At 44.7% G+C, this 20,289-nt stretch overlaps 1 protein-coding gene across 1 annotated transcript; it reads left to right on the top strand.

Moving 5' to 3' along the window:
- Positions 1–10,260: 10,260 nt before the first annotated feature.
- On the top strand, positions 10,261–15,729 carry LOC106579645 (metalloreductase STEAP4-like). Its single transcript, XM_045713236.1, has 7 exons — positions 10,261–10,275; positions 10,547–10,741; positions 11,086–11,195; positions 11,369–11,437; positions 12,021–12,105; positions 15,019–15,189; positions 15,433–15,729. Exons 1-7 carry the CDS (start codon positions 10,261–10,263, stop codon positions 15,727–15,729), a joined length of 942 nt encoding a protein of 313 aa, XP_045569192.1.
- Positions 15,730–20,289: the final 4,560 nt, after the last annotated feature.

Raw genomic sequence — 20,289 nt, 5'->3', positions numbered from 1 at the left:
AGTTGAAGTCGGAAGTTTACATACCCTTAGATTGGAGTCATTAAAACTTGTTTTTCAACCACTCCACACATTTCTTGTTAACAAACTATAGTTTGGGCAAATCGGTTAGGACATCTACTATGTGCATATAGTAGATGTCCTGTTTACAGACCCATTATTTCACTTATAATTCACAGTATCACAATTCCAGTGGGTCAGAAGTTTACATACACTAAGTTGACTGTGCCTTTAAACAGCTTGGAAAATTCCAGAAAATGATGCCATGGCTTTAGAAGCTTCTGATAGGCTAATTTACATAATTTGAGTCAGTTGGAAGTGTACCTGTGGATGTATTTCAATGCCTATCTTCCAGCTCAGTGCCTCTTTGCTTGACATCTTGGGAAAATCAAAATAAATCAGCCAAGACTTCAGAAACAAAATTGTAGACCTCGACAAGTCTGATTCATACTTGGGAGCAATATCCAAACACCTGAAGGTACCATGTTCATCTGTACAAACAATAGTACGCATGTTATAACACCATGGGACCACGCAGCCGTCATAGTGCTCAGGAAGGAGACGCGTTCTGTCTCCTTGAGATGAACGTACTTTGGTGCGAAAAGTGCAAATCAATCCCAGAACAACAGCAAAGGACCTTGTGAAGATGCTGGAGGAAACAGGTACAAAAGTATCTATATCCACAGTATAACAAGTCCTATATCGACATATCCTGAATGGCCGTTCAGCAAGGAAGAAGCCACTGCTCCAAAACCGCCATAAAAAAGCCAGACTACGGTTTGCAACTGCACATGGGGACAAAGATCATACTTTTTGGAGAAATGTCCTCTGGTCTGATGAAACAAAAATAGAACTGTTTGGCCATAATGACCATCGTTATGTTTGGAGGAAAAAGGGGGATGCTTGCAAGCCGAAGGACACCATCCCAACCGAAGCACGGTGGTGGCAGCATCATGTTGTGGGGGTGCTTTGCTGCAGGAGGGACTGGTGCGCTTCACAAAATAGATGGCATCATGAGGGAGGAAAATTATGTGGATATATTGGAGCAACATCTCAAGACATCAGTCAGGAAGTTAAAGCTGGGTCGCAAATGGGTCTTCCAAATGGACAATGACCCCAAGCATACTTCCAAAGTTGTGGCAAAATGGCTTAAGGACAACAAAGTCAAGGTATTGGAGTGTCCGTCACGAAGCCCTGACCTCAATCCTATAGAATATTTGTGGGCAGAAAAGAAAAGGCGTGTGCGAGCAAGGAGGCCTAAAACCTGACTCAGTTACACCAGTTACACTCAGTTACACCAGCTCTGCCAGCTCTGTGGAAGGCTACCGGAAATGTTTGACCAAAGTTAAACAATTTAAAGGCAATGCTAACAAATACTAATTGAGTGTATGTCAACTTCTGACCCACTGGGAATGTGATGAAAGAAATAAAAGCTGAAATAAATAATTCTCTCTACTATTATTCTAACATTTCACATTCTTAAAATAAAGTGGAGATCCTAGCTGACCTAAGACAGGGATTAAAGATTAGATGTCAGGAATTGTGAAAAACTGCATTTAAATGTATTTGACTAAGGTGTATGTAAACTTCCGACTTCAACTGTATGTCTGACCTTCGGTGTGAAAACCTCTTTCGCTGCCAAACGCTTCTTTAACTGCTCCATGATTCACAGGACATCACTTCCTGTGACCCTGCTCTCAGACAGTCAGAACACATTATGGCCATGTGTCGGAGAGGAGCAAGAGAGTATTGGCTGACAACAGGGTTTTAGAAGAGCATTTATGAAGAGTCATTGTCACTTTCCTTTTTAAACTGTTTTCTATTGTGTGTTCTTATACTCTCATTGAGAGTTATGCTGAACTTCCCAATCTTAATTGAGTGGTTGCACACATCTCTGTTAAGTCTATGCCTGGTCTCATCTCGTCAGCTGATTGAACACCACAACCTGGAAGTAACTGTCAACCAGACTCTATGATTGGCTCTATAACATATAAACTCTTTCCTGGAATGAAGACAGATAGGAAGAGAGTCCTTCTCCCCAGAGCATGCAGGTGTGATCGGGTCCATAATGACAACTGTCTGTCTGGGATGATCACTGTCATTGATTGGAACACCTGTCTGGAATAATCACAAGCATTGATTAGCTGTTTTTTTGAGGACCAGATCAATAAAAACACTGGATAGAAACTTCAAGGGCCTCAGGATTGACAGTCCACTTCATTTGATAGACATAGAGAGGATAGGCACACGAGCACACACACACACACACACACCATCGTTGATTTTAAGTGGTTGGTTCCAAGGTTTTCTGTACTCCTGATCTAGAGCTCTCTAGTACATTACTCTCATCTCTGTCTGAATATATGCTGATTAAGGGAGTAGAGGAGAGAGGAGGGGGAGGGTAAGGAATGGGGGGATGAAAGAGGAGGGGGGATGAAGAGGAAGGGGGAGGGAAGAGAGGGTAGGGAGGCTTGGGCAAGACGGAGGGGAGGGTGAGATATGGGCAATGAATTGCTGTCGAAGTGCATTTAAGATACATTTAATCTCTGGAATTTGGCAAGAGGGGATAGTTGTGCTGTGTGCGAGCGCAGGCGTGCTTACACACACACACATACACATTCCACATACACACACACGCACACACCCACAGTGAATAACTTTTAGTGAATGTGTTGCAGTGCCATTAATAGTGTGAGGGCAAAGCAGGGCTGTACCTTAACGATCTCAAATCCCCAGCCTCAGACTCTGACACACACTTTTACTCCAGGATGGGCTGGGTTCAAGTCAGGACAGAACATTAGGACCAGACCTTGGCCTCGCTCCATCCACTTGATTCTCAGTGTTCTTTTAGTAAGAAGATTGATGATGGGTAAAAACAATCATATCCATTTTAGAATTAAACATCAAAATCTATCCATCATCCAAAACAGTGTACTTATTATCACAGGAGGCTGCTGAGGAGAGAATGGCTCATAATAATGGCCGGTACGGTACAAATGAAATGGCATCAAACATTCCACGATTTCCGCTCCAGTTATTACCACGAGCCCATGAGTTCTCCCCAATTAAGGTGTCACCAACCTCCTGTGTTACTCATATACCCCAACCATTATCCCTCTTATCAAATGTGAAGATCAAGGACAAGAAATTGCTATGTGATGACTCTGGTAAATGTTTCACTCTTATAGAGAACACCTCAGAGTAGAGTGGTGGTATGGAGACCCAGGTAGCAGAATTATAGACCATCTTTCTCTTTCTTATAGGAACAGATTCGAGGTGATTGAAAGAATGACTTTATCCCTCACTCTTTTCTCTCTCTCTCTCTCTGTCTCTCTCTCCCTCTCTACCGCTCCTTCTCCCTCAAGTGATTGAAAGATGAAATTGCTCAATTCCCATCTTTAATTAAGTGACTGGAATCATAAACGTTTCAAGTGAAAGAGTGGGTGAAGTAGTGACTCTCTCCATTATAAATAAATGAGTGAACGTGTCAATTCCCCATTGGTCTCCCATGCTGATATAGATCAACAACAATGTTTGTTGCTGATCTTTTCCCATATGTCCTAGGTGAATTTGTACACGTACCCCCTGTTGTGGCTTTTGACAGGCTGAATAGACTATAGACCGTAAGAACCACATAAAGGATTTATCATTGGTGTGAGTTTACTGTGTGTGATCTCCTATCTATAACTCATCATTGTCACTGTCCTGGAATCTTGGATTTTTGTCTCACAAAGTGAAATCTTGCTCTATACTCCCCTCTCCTCCCTTCTCCATCTCTATCCCTTTCAACTCCTTTCTTTCTCCATCTATCCTTTCTTCCCCCTCTCGTTTGCCATCCTCCATCCTTGCTTCATCTCTTTCTTTTCTCCCCTCTCATTCTCCTCCCTCTCTCTCTCACTCGCTCTCCCTCCCCCCTCTCATTTTCCATCCTCTCGCTCTCTCTCCCTAACCCCCTAACCCTGTCCCATGGGAAGGTGTTTTAGTCTATTTCAGGAACCTGATGTTCTGACAGCTTTCACACATTCCTCCCTGGCATTACCACTAGGTAGGGCAATGTGACACATACATACCGTTTGCGTTGTCAGTAGCAGTCAGGCCCATCTTCCGGTCAGTAACAAACGCCAGGTGTGGTGGTTAATTTCTGCATTACCAAATGAGGAGAAACAAACTTCACACACCGGTCAGAGTTATACTTAAACTACATTTTTAATAATAAGAGCTTTGCAATAGCACTGACTTTCAATGATGCGCCATTTCTAATGAACCATTGAAAGTGACAACACAAAAGTACAAAGATCTTTTATAGCCAAGATACACCCCTCTCAACCTACATGACGAACAACAGATACATAGAATGGGTCACAAGGTTAAGATTAGTATGAAAGATATCTATAAAACATAGCAGACATCAACTGCTGTGTCAACAGTTTTCATTGTATAGACCAGTGTCTGGTCCTCCTACTCCAAACTGGAACCTTCTCTCCCTGGTACGGTATAGCACAAAAACATTACCTCATGTTCTCTGGAATGCTCTTTAGGTTTTATCACCCAAAGACATCGTAAATCTCCTCCATCAGTGCTATCTCATAGAGGCCCTCCTCAGTAAAACACACACGCAATAGTTAACAGAATACTCTATTCTGTCGAATAAAACAACCATTATAATACAATACAAGCATTATAACATAATCTTGCAATTTCCACGACACAGGTCATACAAGTTTACTGTGCTGACAATTACAATATATACGACATATACTTTATAACTAAACAAAACAGTGCACTGCACCCATTCATTTCATTAGGAAGGATAATGTTTATATTGATCAAAACACATCCAGTCCTTTACTGTCATCGGCCTGTCAGAATGTAATTTTACCACTATCATAACGTGTTATATCCCGGTCGGTCATCTGTTATGACAAGTTACATTGCAAAAATTGTCTATTCTGTCTGGCACTTACGTTTTTTGGAATGCAGAGGTGTGACACTGAAATGTCAACCCAGTCACTGACTAATAACACGCCTCCATTCACACAAGCATGTTCCATTGGCTACTTAATTGAATCTCCACGATTACCTGGCTGGCTACGTGACCTGGACACAGCTAGAAGGATTACTGTCACACACAGACACACACACCCGCACATGTGCACATACATACACACACACACACACACACACACACACACACACACACACACACACACAACAATGACAGCCTCTTCTGAGGTGTGATTCTGAGCTCAATGTTTCTCTGATCCTGTTGAAGCCTGTATGTTCACATCCGCTCAGCCAGTGGAAAGTCTAGGTGTGTTAGTGCTGTGCTCAAACTAACCCTTACACACCCTACAGCTCTCCTAGACCAGAGCTGTCCTCTCCTGGAATTAGTCAGAGATTAAAATAGCACTTTTTCCGGAGGAAACTGGTGAAAGTGTCTGAATGAGAACCCTATGCTACTGCATGCTGTGAGACTTGTCTGTCTCTGTCTGTCTCTCAACAGGGGAGGAATATGAATGATTTACAAAAACAACGTTGTTCACTCCATGATGGTTACTGTTTGTCAGCTCCACCTGGTTGCTGTGTGTGTCTGTATGTGTGGTTTCTGCTGAATCCCAAGGTTAACAGGAAGGTGATTCAGACTAATTAAGCATTTTCTCCTGTAAGAACCAATCAGATCAGCCCTGGAGTAACCCTAGTAACAGCATGTAACAGGGCGGGTCAAAGACCACTAGTCTCACAGCGGTCAGACAGTAATTAACCGACGTACACACATACACACCGAGACAAAAATGCCAGTGTACAAAACCCTCCCTCTCTCTCTCTGTCTCTATCTCGCCCTCTCTCTTTCTCTCTCTCTCTGTCTCTCTCTCTCTCATTCTGGGAGAATTCTGATACTTTATGGCTACTAAGCAGTTTATTCTGGGATCTCTCTCATCTGCTTCATCTGCTCTCTCATCCACCATCCAGTTCACAGTACTTCATCTGCTCTCTCATCCAACATCCAGTTTGCAGGACTTATGTGAGAATGCTATTCATTAACTACAGCTCAGCGTTCAACACCATAGTACCCTCAAAGCTCATCACTAAGCTAAGGATCCTGGGACTAAACACCTCCCTCTGCAACTGGATCCCAGACTTCCTGACGGGCCGCCCCCAGGTGGTGACTATCGCCCCGTAGCACTCACTTCTGTCATCATGAAGTGCTTTGAGAGACTAGTCAAGGACCATATCACCTCCACCCTACCTGACACCCTAGACCCACATCCCAGGTCCACAGACGACGCAATCGCAATCACACTGCACACTGCCCTAACCCATCTGGACAAGAGGAACACCTATGTAAGAATGTTGTTCATCGACTATAGCTCAGCATTTAACACTATAGTACCCTCCAAACTCTTCATTAAGCTTGAGACCCTGGGTCTCGACCCCGCCCTGTGCAACTGGGCCCTGGACTTCCTGACGGGCTGCCCCCAGGTGGTGAGGGTAGGAAACAACATCTCCACCCCGCTGATCCTCAACACTGGGGCCCCATAAGGGTGCATTCTCAGCCCTCTCCTGTACTCCCTGTTCACCCATGACTGCGTGGCCATCCATGCCTCCAACTAAATCATCAAGTTTGCAGACAACACTACAGTGGTAGGCTTGATTACCAACAACGACAAGATGGCCTACAGGGAGGAGGTGAGGGCCCTCGGAGTGTGGTGTCAGGAAAATAACCTCACACTCAATGTCAACAAAACAAAGGAGATGATCGAGGACTTCAGGAAACAGCAAAGGGAGCAGCCCCCTATCCACATTGACGGGACAGTAGTGGAGAAGGTGGAAAGTTTTAAGTTCCTCGGCATACACATCACGGTCAAACTGAAATGGTCCACCCACACAGACAGCGTGGCGAAGAAGGCGCAGCAGCGCCTCTTCAACCTCAGGAGGCTGAAGAAATTCGGCTTGTCACCAAAAACACTCACAAACTTTTACAGATGCACAATCGAGAGCATCCTGTCGGGCTGTATCACCGCCTGGTACGGCAACTGCTCCGCCCACAACCGTAAGGCTCTCCAGAGGGTAGTGAGGTCTGCACAACGCATCACCAGGGGTAAACTACCTGCCCTCCAGGACACCTACACCACCCGATGTCACAGGAAGGCCAAAAAGATCATCAAGGACAACAACCACCAGAGCCACTGCCTGTTCACCCCACTATTATCCAGAAGGCGAGGTCAGTACAGGTGCATCAAAGCAGGGACCGAGAGACTGAAAAACTGCTTCTATCTCAAGGCCATCAGACTGTTAAACAGTAATCACTAACATTGAGTGGCTGCTGCCAACATTCTGACTCATCTCTAACCACTTTAATAATTACAAATTGGATGTAATAAATATATCACTAGCCACTTTAAACAATGCCACTTTATATAATGTTGACATACCCTACATTACTCATATGTATATACTGTACTCTATACCATCTGCTGCATCTTGCCTATGCCGTTCGGCCATCACTTATCCATATATTTGTATGTACATATTCTTATTCATTCCTTTACACTTGTGTGTATAAGGTAGTTGTTGTGAAATTGTTAGATTACTTGTTAGATACTACTGCATGGTCGGAACTAGAAGCACAAGCATTTCGCTACACTCGCATTAACATCTGCTAACCATGTGTATGTGACAAATAACATTTGATTTGATTTGGTTTGGTGATGGTAGGTAGCAACACATCTGCCATGCTGATTGATCCTCAACACTGGAGCCCCCCAGGGGTGCATACACAGTCCCCTCCTGTACTCCCTGTTCACCCATGACTGCCTGGCCAGGCACGACTCCAACACCATCATTAAGTTTGCAGACAACACAACAGTGGTATGCCTGATCACCGACAATGACCAGCTGCAGTTTACTTTGTAAAAGTCTACATAAAAGAGAGGGAATGCTGCAGAATGCAAGCGGAAACTAGGAAATCTCTAAAATCAGCAGTTTCATGAAATTCCTCCCAGCTTTGATACCTGCAGTTTGGGTTGGGCTGATAAGATTCATGACTTCAAATGACCATCAAACTTCACATTTAAAGACAGAGATGATAAAGCTCAGCCAATCTGTCCTGTCCTAGATACTGCATAGAGAGCAGGGTTACTCTCACACTCACAAATGTCAGGGAAAGAGCTAACACACGCACGCACACGCACGCACACGCACGCACGCACGCACACACGCACGCACGCACGCACACACACACACACACACACACACACACACACACACACACACACACACACACACACACACACACAATCCCCAAAGCAGCAGTTTCATCAAAGACAAACAGCTGGTGAACTGGGTTAGTCTTTCATCCAATCTGTTTTTATTCCTCATAAAGCCATCTTCTAATAGTTTCATAATGAACGTCCTGCCTGTGTCTGTCTGCGAAGCCAGTGATGGTATATTTATGGAGTATACTTATGGGACGTTCTGTTTTTATCTCACATCTTCATTCTTCCTTAGAATCCCCAGCTTCTTCTCCAAAACCTAAACCTTAATCTGAACCCAATACTAAACCTGGCAAGCGTCTTCACGGACATGTTTGTCACGACTTCCTCCGAAGTCGGTCCCTCTCCTTGTTCGGGCGACGTTCGGTGGTCGACGTCACCGGTCTTCTAGCCATCGCCGATCCACCTTTCATTTTCCATTTGTTTTGTCTTGTCTTCCCAAACACCTGGTTTCAATCCCATCAATTACATGTTGTGTATTTAACCCTCTGTTCCCCACATGTCCTTGTCCGGTATTGTTGATTGTAAGAGTTTGTGCATGTTATGTCTGGCGTGCAAAGGGTTTTGTCCCATTGTATTTATTTATTGTGTTTGTTCACAGTGATTTTTATTATTAAACTGCACCGTTGTAACATAGTCTTTGCTCTCCTGCGCCTGACTTCTCTGCCGCCAGTACGCACACATTACAATGTTCAACATCTCCTTGTCCTAGTCTGTAATCCCAACATGTTTCAAGCAGACCAACATTGTACCTCTTCCTGTTCCTAAGAACTCAAAAGTAACCTGCCTAAATGACTATCGTCTCGTAGCACTCGCATCTGTAACCATGAAATGCTTTGGGTCCTGGACTTTCTGACGGGTCACCCCCCCAGGTAGTGAGGGTAGGTAACAACACGTCCGCCACGCTGACCCTCAACACAGGGCCCCTCAAGGGTGTGCACTTACTCCCCTCCTGTACTCCCTGTTCACCCATGACTGTGTGGCCACTCACGACTCCAACACCATCGTCAAGTTTGCTAACGACACAACGGTGGTAGGCCTGACGATGAGACAGCCAACAGGGAGGAGGTCAAAGAGCTGGCAGTGTGGTGCCAGGACAACAACTGATCGTGGACTACAGGAAATGGAGGGGCGAGCACGCCCCCATCCAGATCGACGGGGCACAGTCCTGAAGAAGGCGTGACAGCTCCTCTCCCCCCTCAGGAGGTTGAAAAGATATCGCATGGCCTCTCAGATCCTCAAAAAGTTCTACAGCTACTCCATTGAGAGCATTTTGACTGGCTGCATCACTGCTTGGTATGACAACTGCACCGCCCTCGATCGCAAGGTGCTACAGAAGGTGGTGCAGACGGCCATCCAGGACCTCTATACCAGGTGGTGTCAGAGAAAGGCCTGGGAAATTGTCAAAGAAAGCAGCCACCTAAGCCATAGACTGTTCACTTGGCTACTGAACGGCAAGCAGTACTGGAGCGCCAAGTCTGGGACCAAAAGGAACCTGAACAGCTTCTACCCTCAAGCCATAGGACTGAGAGACAGAGACACACAGAGAGAGAGAGAGACACAGAGAGAGAGATGTTCTGCTATAAACTGTGATAGCCTCTCTCCCTCTGTCTCACTCTCTCACCCTCTTTCTCTCTTATGGTCACTTACTGTCTGCAGCATACCACCCTGCATCCCACTGCTGGCTTTCCTCAGAAGTTAAGCAGGGTTGGTCCTGGATGGGAGACTAGATTCTGCTGGAAGTGGTAGGAGGCACTTTTTCCTCTGGTCAAAAAAATTTATATCCCAATGCCCCAGGGTAGTGATTGGGGGACTTTGCCCTGTGTATGATGGGTTGTTAAAATGGGTGTCCTGACTCTCTGTGTTCACTAAAGGTCTGATGGCACTTATCATAAGATAAGGATTGTTAACCTTGGTGTCCTGGCTAAATTCCCAATCCGGCCCTCATACCATCATGGCCACCTAATCAATCCCGGCTTCCAATTGGCCCATGAAAGTCATGAAAGTCAGTAAGTTCACACGTTGCTACAGCAGTTCAGGTCTGAAGCAGAAAATAACTCACCAGAGATAGCAGCTTCACCTCTGGAATAGACTTAGGAAACAACACATTGCTGAGAGAAGAAAGTGTTTGCCTCTAGGGTCTCTATTTTTTAACAATCAACTCTATCTGGGCTTCAGGAGAGCTGTGTTTAGCTGACAATCAAGCAAGGATCGACTGTATAGCGTACCTATCTAAGGACATGACAGGTGATCAGACGATTGACATGAAGAAATAGGAGAAAAGTGAGTGTGTGTCCCTGTCTCCGACAGGGGACTGTGTACCTTCCCCCCCAGAGTGTGAGAGGGTGTGCGTGTTTGGGACGGGTGACCTGGGGCGCTCTCTGGGCTTGCGTCTGCTGCAGGCAGGGCACGGGGTGCTGTTCGGCAGCCGGCGGCCCAAAAGCTGCCGTCTCCTGCCCCACGGAGCTCAGGTACAACAACCTTTATACTAGATCTGGTGTAATGTGTTGATATGTTACATGTGAGCTACAGCCTTCCCTGTAGCTCAGTTGGTAGAGCATGGTGTTTGCAACGCCAGGGTTGTGGGTTCGATTCCCACGGGGGGCCAGCACAGGAAAAAAATGTATGAAATGTATGCATTCACTACTGTAAGTCGCTCTGGATAAGAGTGTCTGCTAAAATGAAAAAAAAAAAAATGAAAAAAAAATGGTGCATAATGTTTATGTATAAATATTTGTTATGTTTGAAGGAGTACATGTGAATATACTGTATGTGTGTTTAAGTGTGTATCAATATGTTGATAATGTATATGCAGGTCCTGTGCCATGCTGCAGCTGCCCAGTCAACCCGTCTGATCTTCATCGCTGTCCAGAGAGAACACTATGACTTCCTGGTACCACTGGCCAATCAGCTAAAGGGGAAGGTAGCATAAATGTTTTTTTACTTCTGCTATATGTATGAATGTCTGTTTTGTTGGTATATTTGGCCAGCATAATATGTACTAGCGTATTTAACCAAAGTAATGTATGTCCCAGTGTATTTAGCCAACAGAATGTATATTCCAGTGTATTTGGCCAATATATTGTATGAATCATATATTGTATGGACCTCAGTAACAACTTGAGGACGAATCAGTACCCAGAGGCCAACGCAGAATACCTGCAAAGGTGAGAGCTATATGTTGTTATTATGTGTATGTTTTATTGTTAATAAGGAATGTTTTTTTAATTAATTAAATTTTTACCACTTTTTCTACATAATTTCGTGATTACGATCTTGTCTTATCGCTGCAACTCCCCAACGGGCTCGGGAAAGGCAAAGATCAAGTCATGCGTCCCCCGAAACATGACCAGCCAAGCCGCGCTTCTTAACATCCGCTTGCTTAACACGGAAGCCAGCAGCACCAATGTGTCGGAGGAAACACCGTTCAACTTACAACCGAAATCAATCTGAAGGCGCCTGGCCAGCCACAAGGAGTCGCTAAAGCGCGATGAGCCAAGTAAAGCCCCTCCCCCCGGCCAAACCCTCCCCTAACCCGGACGACGCTGGGCCAATTGTGCGCCGCCCTATGGGACTTCCGGTCACGGACGGTTGTGACACAGCCTGGCATTGAACCCCAGACTGTAGTGATGCTGCAACACTGCTATGCAGTGCCTTAGACGAGGAATGTTTTCATATGTTGATGTGTATCTACAGTATGTGTATGTTGATATACTGTAAATGTGGTTATAATGTTATGTACCTGAGCAGTCTGGTCCCTGGAGCTGAGGTGGTTAAAGGCTTCAACACCCTGTCTGCCTGGGCTTTGCAGAATGGACCACTGGCCGGGAAACAGGTACACACACATAAACACCTGACAATAAAGAAAACAAATAATTGAGAAAATATCAGGGAGTATTCTGTGGGTTGTGGGTCCAGTGTGGAGGCATTTTGTTTCTTTTACTTACATTTTTTTGTGAATTTCCATTACCTGGTGAAACAAGGACAGCATTGTTATAGTATACAAACACTCGCACACACACACACACACACACACACACACACACACACACACACACACACACACACACACACACACACACACACACACACACACACACACACACACACACACACACACACACACACACACACACACTTAGCTATGTTGTGGAGATGAGGCACTAGCATTCATGCCTCAGCTTCAGAGAGAAAAACAAACACCTCAACCCTCTGGAGAGCAGACCTGAATCTGCTTCACATGCTCTTTGAACACACACACTGCTCTTCCCTCATAACTATCTGTTTTTCAACAAAACAGAGCACTGCAGTAGTGTTTGTTTGTGTGTTAATGTGTGTATGTGACAGAGAAAGATAAAGAGAGTGTGTGTGTGTGTGTGTGTGTGTGTGTGTGTGTGTGTGTGTGTGTGTGTGTGTGTGTGTGTGTGTGTGTGTGTGTGTGTGACAGAGAAAGATAAAGAGTGAGTGAGTGAGTGAGTGAGTGAGTGAGTGTGTGTGTGTGTGTGTGTGTGTGTGTGTGTGTGTGTGTGTGTGTGTGTGTGTGTGTGAGAAAGAAGCGTGCGTGCGTGCGTGTGTGTGTGTGAGAAAGAGGTGTGTGTGTGCGTGCGTGCGTGCGTATGTGCATTCCCTGCCTTGCAGTTTGATTAAATCCACAGGGGTGCTCTGCTTGTGTCACAATTACATTCAGACAGAGATCCTTGGTCCTCGTCCCCATACTATTACTTTACTAGTAATGTACAGAGACACGGCTCGCTGCCCGGTCCACTTACACACAATATCGAATTAAACTACTCTTAATCCTCCCCCCAATACACTATACAGTTGAAGTCGGAAGTTTACATACACTTAGGTTGGAGTCATTAAAACTAGTTTTTCAACCACTCCACAAATTTCTTATTAACAAACTATAGTTTTGGAAAGTCGGTTAGGACATCTACTTTGTGCATGACACAAGTAATTTTTCCAACAATTCTTTCAGACAGATTATTTCACTTATAATTAATTCACTCTATCACAATTCCAGTGGGTCAGAAGTTTCCAACCACTAAGTTGACTGTGCCTTTAAACAGCTTGGAAAATTCCAGAAAATGATGTCATGGCTTCAGAAGCTTCTGATAGGCTAATTTACATAATTTCAGTCAATTGGAGGTGTATCTGTGGATGTATTTCAAACCCTACCTTCAAACTCAGTGCCTCTTTGCTTCACATCATGGGAAAATCAAAAGAAATCAGCCAAGATATCAGAAAAAATTGTAGACCTCCACAAGTCTGATTCATCCTTGGAAGCAATTTCCAAATGACAGAAGGTACCACGTTCATCTGTACAAACAATAGTATGCACGTATAAACACCATGGGACCACGCAGCCATCATACCGCACAGGAAGGAGACGCGTTCTGTCTCCTAGAGATTAACATACTTTGGTGCGAAAAGTGCAAATCAATCCCAGAACAACAGCAAAGGACCTTGTGAAGATGCTGGAGGAAACAGGTACAAAACTATCTATATCCACAGTAAAAAGAGTCCTATATCGACATAACTTGAAAGGCCGCTCAGCAAGGACGAAGCCACTGCTCTCAAACTGCCATAAAAAAAGCCAGACTACGGTTTGCAACTGCACATGGGGACAAAGATCATACTTTTTGGAGAAATGTCCTCTGGTCTGATGAAACAAAAATAGAACTGTTTGGCCATAATGACCATTGTTATGTTTGGAGGAAAGAGGGGGAGGCTTGCAAGCTGAAGAACACTGTCCCAACTGTGAAGCACGGGGGTGGCAGCATCATGTTGTGGGGGTGTGGCCTTCCCTGTGGCTCAGTTGGTAGAGCATGGTGTTTGCAACGCCAGCATGGTGTGTGCAACGCCAGGGTTGTGGATTCGATTCCCACGGGGGGCCAGTACAAAAATAAATAAATAAATAAATAAAACAAAAAAAATGCATGAAATGAAATGTATGCATTCACTACTGTAAGTCGCTCTGGATAAGAGCGTCTGCTAAATGACTAAAATGTAAAATGTGATTTGCTGCAGGAGGGACTGGTGCACTTCACAAAATAGATGGCATCATGAGGAAGGAAATATTGTGGCTATTTTGAAGCAACATCTCAAGACATCAGTCAGGAAGTTAAAGCTTGGTCGCAAATGGGTCTTCCAAATGGACAATGACCCCAAGCATACTTCCAAAGTTGTGTCAAAATGGCTTAAGGACAACAAAGTCAAGGTATTGGAGTGGCCATCACAAAGCCCTGATCTCAATCCTATAGAATATTTGTGGGCAGAACTGAAAAAGCATGTGCGAGCAAGGAGGCCTAAAACCTGACTCAGTTACGCCAGCTCTGTCAGGAGGAATGGGCCAAAATTCACCCAACTTATTGTGAGAAGCTTGTGGAAGGCTACCCGAAAAGTTTGACCCAAGTTAAATAATTTAAAGGCAATGCTACCAAATACTAATTGAGTGTATGTAAACTTCTGACCCACTGGGAATGTGATGAAAGAACTCAAAGCTTAAATAAATCATTTTCTCTACTATTATTTTGACATTTCACATTCTTAAAATAAAGTGGTGATTAGGCAATTTTTACCTGGATTAAATGTCAGGAATTGTGAAAAACTGAGTTTAAATGTATTTAGCTAAGGTGTATGTAAACTTCCGACTTCAACTGTATATTCCTTTGACTGGGATAAAGATAATACTGTATCTCTAGTTTTTACCAGCCTCTCGCTGTCTCTCTTTGTCTCTCTCTCTCAGATGAAAGCCAATAAGACCACTCCATTTGACTTTGACAACACAGAGGCCTGGGGCACAGACTCCTTCTATGTCCTGGGGATCCTGGGCTTCTGTCTCTACGTCCTGCTGGGGATCACGTCCCTGCCCTCTGTAGGAGCAGCTCTCAGCTGGAGGGAGTTCAGCTTCGTACAGGTACAGGGAACGCATGCGTGTGTTCTTGTGCATGCGTGCCTGTACATGTGTCATAATCTAACCCTCTCTGTTATCACTCATTCACTTCTGAAAATGTGTTTCTCTGAGAATTTCCTGCTGTGTCATGGAGCTGTAAATAATAACATTGATTCAGTTATCATCAGAGCAGTAAATATGGTTAAATCAATACGTCATAAATTGTGATCACTGAAGACACTTGTGTTGTGTGCTCTCCCCCACCAGTCCAAGCTGGGTCACCTGACTCTGCTGTTGTGTACGGCTCACACCTACCTGTATGGCTGGAACAAGTTCCTGCGTTCCTCCACCTACAAGTGGTACACCCCACCAGGCTACATGCTGTGTCTGGTGCTTCCCTCTGTGGTGCTGCTGCTCAAGCTGCTGCTCATCACCCCTTGTGTGGACCGAACCATCACCCGCATACGCCAGGGCTGGGAGAGGGGCGTGGCAGGGGGGCAGGAGACGAAAATCAGCCCACTGAAAATAATTACTGTGATAAATGGTTGTTTTTACATACCTTAGTTGAATGCACGTAAGTAAGTATTTCTTGATTAGAGTTTCAGCTATATGATTAAGATGCAATGCAAATAGATTCAATGCAAATAAAACAACTATCTTGCCCACAGATATACCCATCACAAATTCTAACTTTAACAATTAGGGCAAAAAATGAAAAACTGACATCATATCATGTGTCTAGGATACACTTTTCAGAGTCTAGGGATACAGTGCATTTGAATAGTATTCAGACCCCTTTACTTTTACCACATTTAGTTGCGTTACAGCCTTAATTTTAAAATGGATTTGTTTTTTTCCCCTCATCAATCTACACACAACATCACATAATGACAAAGCAAAAACAGGTTTTTAAAATGTTTTGCAAATGTATTAAAAATAAAAACCTTAAATATCAAATGTACATAAGTATTCAGACCCTTTACTCAGTAATTTGTTGACGCATCTTTGGCAGTGATTACAGTCTCAAGTCTTCTCAGGAATGACACTACAAGCTTTGCACATCTGTTCTTAATGCAGGGAAACTTAAATCCGTTTTACCTCATTTATGCCAACATGTTAAATGTGCAACCAGAGGGGGAAAAAAACTCTAGACCATCTTTACTCCACACACAGAGACGCGTCCAAAGCTCTCCTTTGCCCTCCATTTGGCAAATCTGACCATAATTATATCCTCCTGAATCATGCTTACAAGCAAAAACTATAGCAGGAAGCACCAGTGGCTTGGTCAATAAAAAAGTGGTCAGATGAAGCAGATGCTAAGCTACAGGACTGTTTTGCTTGCATAGACTGGAATATGATCCGGGATTCTTCCGATGGCATTGAAGAGTACACCATATCAGTTACTGGTTTCATCAATAAATGCATCGATGACGTCGTCCCCATAGTGACTGTACGTACATACCCCAACCAGAAGCCATGGATTACAGGCAACATCCGCACTGAGCTAAAGGGTAGAGCTGCCTCTTTCAAGGAGCAGGACTCTAACCCGGAAACGTATAAGAAATCCCACTATGCACTCCGACGAACCATCAAACAGGAAAAGCGTCAATATAGGACTAAGATTGAATTGTACTACACTGGCTCTGACGCCAGTTGGATGTGTCAGGGCTTGCAAACTATTACAGACTACAAAGGGAAGCACAGCCACGAGCTGCCCAGTGACACGAGCCTACCAGACGAGCTAAATTACTTCTATGCTCGCTTCGAGGCAAGTAACAATGAAACATGCATGAGAGCATCAGCTGTTCCACAGTCGTCCAGAACAGACGGATTACCAGGACGTGTACCAGACGGATTACCAGGATGAGTACTCAAAGCAGGCGCTGACCAACTGGCAAGTGTCTTCACTGACATTTTCAACCTGTCCCTGACTGAGTCTGTAATACCAACATGTTTCAAGCAGACCACCATATTCCCGTGCCCAAGAACACTAAGGTAACCTAAAAAACGATCAACCTGTAGCAGTCACATCTGTAGCCATGAAGTGCTTTGAAAGGCTGGTCATGGCTCCCATAAACACCATTATCTCAGAAACCCTAGACCTACTCCAATTTGCATACCGATCCACAGATGATGCAATCTTTATTGCACTCCACACTGCCCTTTCCCACCTGGACAAAAGGAACACCTATGTGAGAATGCTATTCATTGACTACAGCTCAGTGTTCAGCAACATAGTACCCTCAAAGTTAATCAATAAGCTAAGGACCCTGGGACTAAACACCTCCCACTGAAACTGGATCCTGGACTTCCTGATGGGCCGCCCTCAGGTGGTAAGGGTAGGTAACAACACATCCGCCACGCTAATACTCCACACGTTTGCCCCTCACGGGTGCGTGCTCAGTCCCCTCCTGTACTCCCTGGTCACTCATGACTGCATGGCCAGGCATGACTCCAACACCATCAATAAGATTACCTATGACACAACAGTGGTAAGCCTGATCACCGACAATTATGAGACAGCCTATACGGACGAGGTCAGAAACCTGGCCATGTGGTGCCAGGACAACAACCTCTCCCTCAATGTGATCAAGACAAAGGAGATGATTGTAGACTACAGGAAAAGGAGGACCGAGCACACCCCATTCTCATCGACGGGGCTGTAGTGAAGCAAGTTGAGAGCTTCAAGTTCCTTGGTGTCCACATCAACAACAAACTATCATGGTCCAAACACACAAAGACAGTCGTGAAGAGGGCACGACAATGCCTATTCCCCCTCAGGAGACTGAAAAGATTTGGCATGGGTCCTCAGATCCTCAAAAAGTCATACAGCTACACCATCGAGAGCATACTGACTGGTTGCATCACTGACTGGTATGGCAACTGCTCGGCCTCCGACCGCAAGGCACTACAGACGGTAGTGTGTATGGCCCAGTACATCACCGTGGCCAAGCTTCCTACCATCCAGGAGCTCTATACCAGGCGGTGTCAGAGGAAGGCCCTAAAAATTGTCAAAGACTCAAGCCACCCGAGTCATAGACTGTTCTGTCCGCTACCGCACAGCAAGCGGTACCGGAGCACCAAGTCTAGATCCAAAATACTTCTTAACAGCTTCTACCCCCATGCCATAAGACTCCTGAACAGCTAATCAAATGGCTACCTAGACTATTTATATTGCCCCCCCTCTTTTACGCTGCTGCTACTCTCTATATTATCTATGCATAGTCACTTTCTCTACCTACATGTACATATTACCTTGACTAACAAGGTGCCCCCGCACATTGTCTCTGTACCAGTACCCCCTGTATATAGCCTCGCTATTGTTATTTTACTGCTGCTCTTTAATTATTTGTTACTTTTATTTTTTACTTATCCATTTTTTACTTAACAGTTATTTTTCTTAAAACTGCATTGTTGGTTAAGGGCTTGTAAGTAAGCATTTCACCATAAGGTCTATATCTGTTGTACTCGGCACATGTGACAAAGTTGATTTGATTTAGGGTGTTTCTCCCATTCTTCTCTGCAGATCCTCTCAAGCTCTGTCAGGTTGGATGGGGAGCGTCTCTGCACAGCTATTTTCAGGTCTCTCCAGAGATGTTTGATAGAGCTCAAGTCCGGGCTCTGGCTGGGCCACTCAAGGACATTTAGACTTGTCCCGAAGCCACTCCTGCGTTGTCTTGGCGTGTTCTTAGGGTCATTGTCCTGTTAGAAGGTGAACCTTTGCCCAGTCTGAGGTCCTGAGCGCTCTGGAGCAGGTTTTCATCAAGGATCTCTCAGTACTTTGCTCCACTTTCCCTCGATCCTACTAGTCTCCCAGTCCCTGCCACTGTAAAACATCGCCATAGCATGATGCTGCCACCATGCTCCACCATAGGGATGGTGCCAGGTTTCCTCCAGATGTGACACAAGGCATTCAGGCCAAGTGTTCAATCTTCTTTCTCATGGTCTGAGAGTCTTTTAGTGGGCTGTCATGTGCCTTTTACTGAGGAGTTGTTTCTGTCTGGCCACTCTACCATAAAGGCCTGATTGGTAGAGTGCTGCAGAGATGGTTGTCCTTCGGGAAGGTTCTCCCATCTCCACAGAGGAACTTTGGAGCTCTGTCAGAGTGATCATCGGGTTCTTGGTCACCTACCTGAACAAGCCCCTTCTCCCCCAATTGCTGTTTGGCCAGGCGGCCAGCTCTAGGAATTGTCTTGGTGGTTCCAAACTTCTTACATTTAAGAATGATGGAGGTGTCATGGAAATTCAGTACTGAGAGAGACTTGGTCTTGGTCATTTCTTCAAACAGTCATCTTTATTTAATATTGATTAATTATTGCAATAATGAGACTGTCAGCCCACCAGTCTTGACTGACTGTTAGGCTGAGAGTCTAGCCTTTACAGATGCTGCACAGTTTTTATATAGCTGATACCAAGATTGCTTAATCAGTCACTTCTAACCTTCCCATAAGCCACCTTGGTTATCTACACAGGACGGTATTTTACTTAGTTTCCCAGATGCCAGGAAGATGAGACAATGAGGCATTGTTCTTAACTCTTCCAGGCTCTCTCTATCTCGAGTCACACACACCACATCTTATCTATAGAATGCTAGCTTTTAGGTTTTTATCACCAACACAAATCAATTGTCAGCTTCAAACTATCTCTAGTAGAACCCATGTACTCAACACCCAGACTAGCTGCAGGGTGTTAGTGTGGAGACCATAAAACGCAGCATTTACTGGACAGAAATATCTTATTGTTCATTAAGTAAATAATTGTTACATAGCCAACAAATAAGGTGAATACATAATTTTCCCCTCACAGAGGCCACTGTTCTTGGGGACTTTCAATGCTGCAGAAATTGTTTGGTACCCTTCCCCAGATCTGTGCCTCGACACAATCCTGTCTCGGAGCTCTACGGACAATTCCTTTGACCTCATGGCTTGGTTTTTGGTCTGACATGCACTGTCAACTGTGGGACCTTATATAGACAGGTGTGTGCCTTTCCAAATCATGTCTAAGCAACTGAATTTACCACAGGTGGACTCCAATCAAGTTGTAGAAACATCTCAAGGATGTCTGGGTGGCGGGCCTCAGACAATCCCGCAGGTAAAGAAGCCGGATGTGGAGGTACTGAGCTGG

The sequence above is a fragment of the Salmo salar genome, chromosome 02, assembly GCF_965601325.2.
Source record: "Salmo salar chromosome 02, fSalSal1, whole genome shotgun sequence".
Classification (NCBI taxonomy): Eukaryota; Metazoa; Chordata; class Actinopteri; order Salmoniformes; family Salmonidae; genus Salmo; species Salmo salar.
Note: the sequence above shows the minus strand (reverse complement) of the source record. Positions and strands in the feature narration are given on the sequence as shown.